General features: G+C 46.6%; 1 protein-coding gene across 1 annotated transcript in view; it reads left to right on the forward strand.

The window, feature by feature from the left end:
* Window positions 1-2572, forward strand: part of Syn2 (synapsin II) — a 162417-nt gene that overhangs the window by 134256 nt on the left and 25589 nt on the right. Inside the window, exons 6-7 of the mRNA XM_026788072.1 lie at window positions 667-729; window positions 1101-1243. Coding sequence (XP_026643873.1) covers window positions 667-729; window positions 1101-1243 — 206 coding nt within the window. The remainder of the gene's footprint in view (window positions 1-666; window positions 730-1100; window positions 1244-2572) is intronic.

Below are 2572 nucleotides of genomic sequence, written 5' to 3' on the forward strand. Positions count from 1 at the left end.
CTGAGCCATCTCTCCAGCCCCTGTTTTTGGTTTCTTACAGTGAAATCTGCAGCCAGCAAATTGCGCTCTTTCGTGAATTAAAGAAAAATTCTCCTTAGCTGAGAGGAGGTCCTGCCATGGTTGTCTAAGGCAGGGGAAACTGAAGCAGTGAGATGCAGAAGGAATCAGATAGGAGAACAGGGCACACATAGCCCACTGTGTGACCTTGGGAATGTTGATGTCATTCTATGGGTCTCATGTATAAAGCACGTAGTGTACACTATTTCTTATTTTATTTTAATATTTTATTAATGTTATCCAAGAAGTTCATGCAATGTATTTTGACACTATTCACCGAAGTTTTTTATATCATTTGTTTACGTGGATATATGTGTACCTGCATGAGTTTATGTGCGCCATGTGCATGCAGGAGTCTGCAGAGACCAACAGGTGTCAGAAGCCCTGGCACTGGAATTACAGAAGGTTCTGGGACATCTGGTGTGACTGCTGAGAACTGAGCCCAGGTCCTCTGCAAAAGCAGCAAACCATCTTAACTGCTGAGCTCTCTCCAGCCCCTACACTGGTTCTTTAAAGGACGTTCCCAAGGGTCGTCCAAAGAAAAAGATTTTAGGATGTCAAAGAGAAAAGACCTACTAACCAGTCCATTTCTTCCTTTTCTTCTCTCAGCTTACACTGCCTACATTTCCTGTGGTGGTGAAGATTGGCCATGCTCACTCAGGCATGGGCAAGGTAAGGCACGCTGCCTGGTGGCAGGCTGGGTTATGTCCAAGGGGGCTTTTATTCAGCAAGCCCATTAGTAGACTATTCTTCCTGCGTCAATGGCTTTCTCCATAGGACCCGACCAGGTCCCTTGGAAGCCATGGGTTTTGCCCAGTCATACAGTGAAGAATACAATCAACGCAGCTGGCCCCTTAGATCTTTTGCAACAACTGTGACCCTGGCTCCTGGAAGGGAGTAGAGACAGAGGAGCTGCTAGAGAGACGGGATGTTCATGTTTACCAGTGTCAGAAACTGCGTGATCGGCTTGGAGTAAGCCCTTGTGGCGTCTCGGTGTGCGTATACACATGTCTGCCTTCCTGTCTGTCTCACATCAACATTAGGTCAAAGTGGAAAATCACTACGACTTCCAGGACATTGCTAGCGTGGTGGCCCTCACCCAAACCTATGCCACAGCAGAACCCTTCATTGACGCCAAGTATGACATCCGGGTTCAGAAGATTGGCAACAACTACAAGGCTTACATGTGAGTATACGTGGAGTGTTCAGCCTTCCTGTCTGAACTATCCACTTTCCCTCGGCAGCCACCGTACCTCATCAGAGCCATAAGGTAGGACCAGGGAAAGGATGCCCCTAAGTCAGGCTTCTTAGCCTGAATTCTTTGTACATCAGAGGAGAGGTCTGAGAAATGAAACTGTAGCCATTCCACTAGTCTCTAAGTGGATTTTGCTTTTCTTCAGACAGGAACAAAGGCTACATAGAGACTACAGTAGTGGCGGTATTGGGCCTTTTCACTAAAGGTGCTCACAGGTTTTCTTGACTTACACTGTCACCCAGGTTATGACCGATGTTGCTAGAACCAATTCTTCTCTTTTTTCTTCTAAAAACCATGGCAGAGGTTAAACCGGCCACTACATCGTGTTCACATAAATGCTTGCTTTAATTTTCTGAAAAATGGATTGTGCTCCTTGTGACCCTATGCACTTTTTAAAAAATATTTATTTGTTATGTATACAATATTCTGTCTGTGTGTATGCCTGCAGGCCAGAAGAGGGCGCCAGACTCCATTACAGATGGTTGTAAGCCACCATGTGGTTGCTGGGAATTGAACTCAGGACCTTTGAAAGAGCAGGCAATGCTCTTAACCTCTGAGCCATTTCTCCAGCCCCCCTATGCACTTTTTAAAACTATATTACACACACTGCACTTTTCCTACTTCAGAGGGATCTGCATGGTCCACCAGACTGCAAGTCCACAGACAGCTGAGCCCGAGTGTAAACGCCCAGCCTTGGAAACACTACTTTCCCAAGAGTGGATGGCTGTTCCACACAGCCACACCCACCAGGAAGAGTGTAGACAGACAAAAGACTTCAAGACCGGCCTGGCCTCTGTCCTACGCGTGCAGAGAGTTTACAGCTCCAATATTGAGGCTATTCATCTATGGTCTTTTAAGAACTTGGTTAAGATATAAAGTTTTTATCACAAATAAATAGGATTATTAACACATGAATTTGCTTTCTGCCACTCAGCACATGAAGCTGAATGCCTTCCTGTCCCTCAGCCGTACGCACCTGTCCCCACTGTGCCCTTCCCCCTCTTCTCATTGTTGGGACCTCGGGAGGTTGGGAGACAGTCCTTTCCAGACCTGGTTTCAGTCTTAGTCCTTCCCACAGACTGCTCTGCTCTAGGGTGAGTTTCTTGGGAGAATACAAAATCACTGTGTTTCTCACCTTGTGTAACAGTAGGCACCGGCAGACTTCAGGGGAAACCCTCGAGGAAAGTTGAAACATGATGTGTGAGGCCAGCCTGGTCTACATAATGTGTGTGTGTGTGTGTGTGTGTGTGTGTGTGTGTG

The sequence above is a fragment of the Microtus ochrogaster genome, unplaced genomic scaffold, assembly GCF_000317375.1.
Source record: "Microtus ochrogaster isolate Prairie Vole_2 unplaced genomic scaffold, MicOch1.0 UNK1, whole genome shotgun sequence".
Taxonomy (NCBI): Eukaryota; Metazoa; Chordata; class Mammalia; order Rodentia; family Cricetidae; genus Microtus; species Microtus ochrogaster.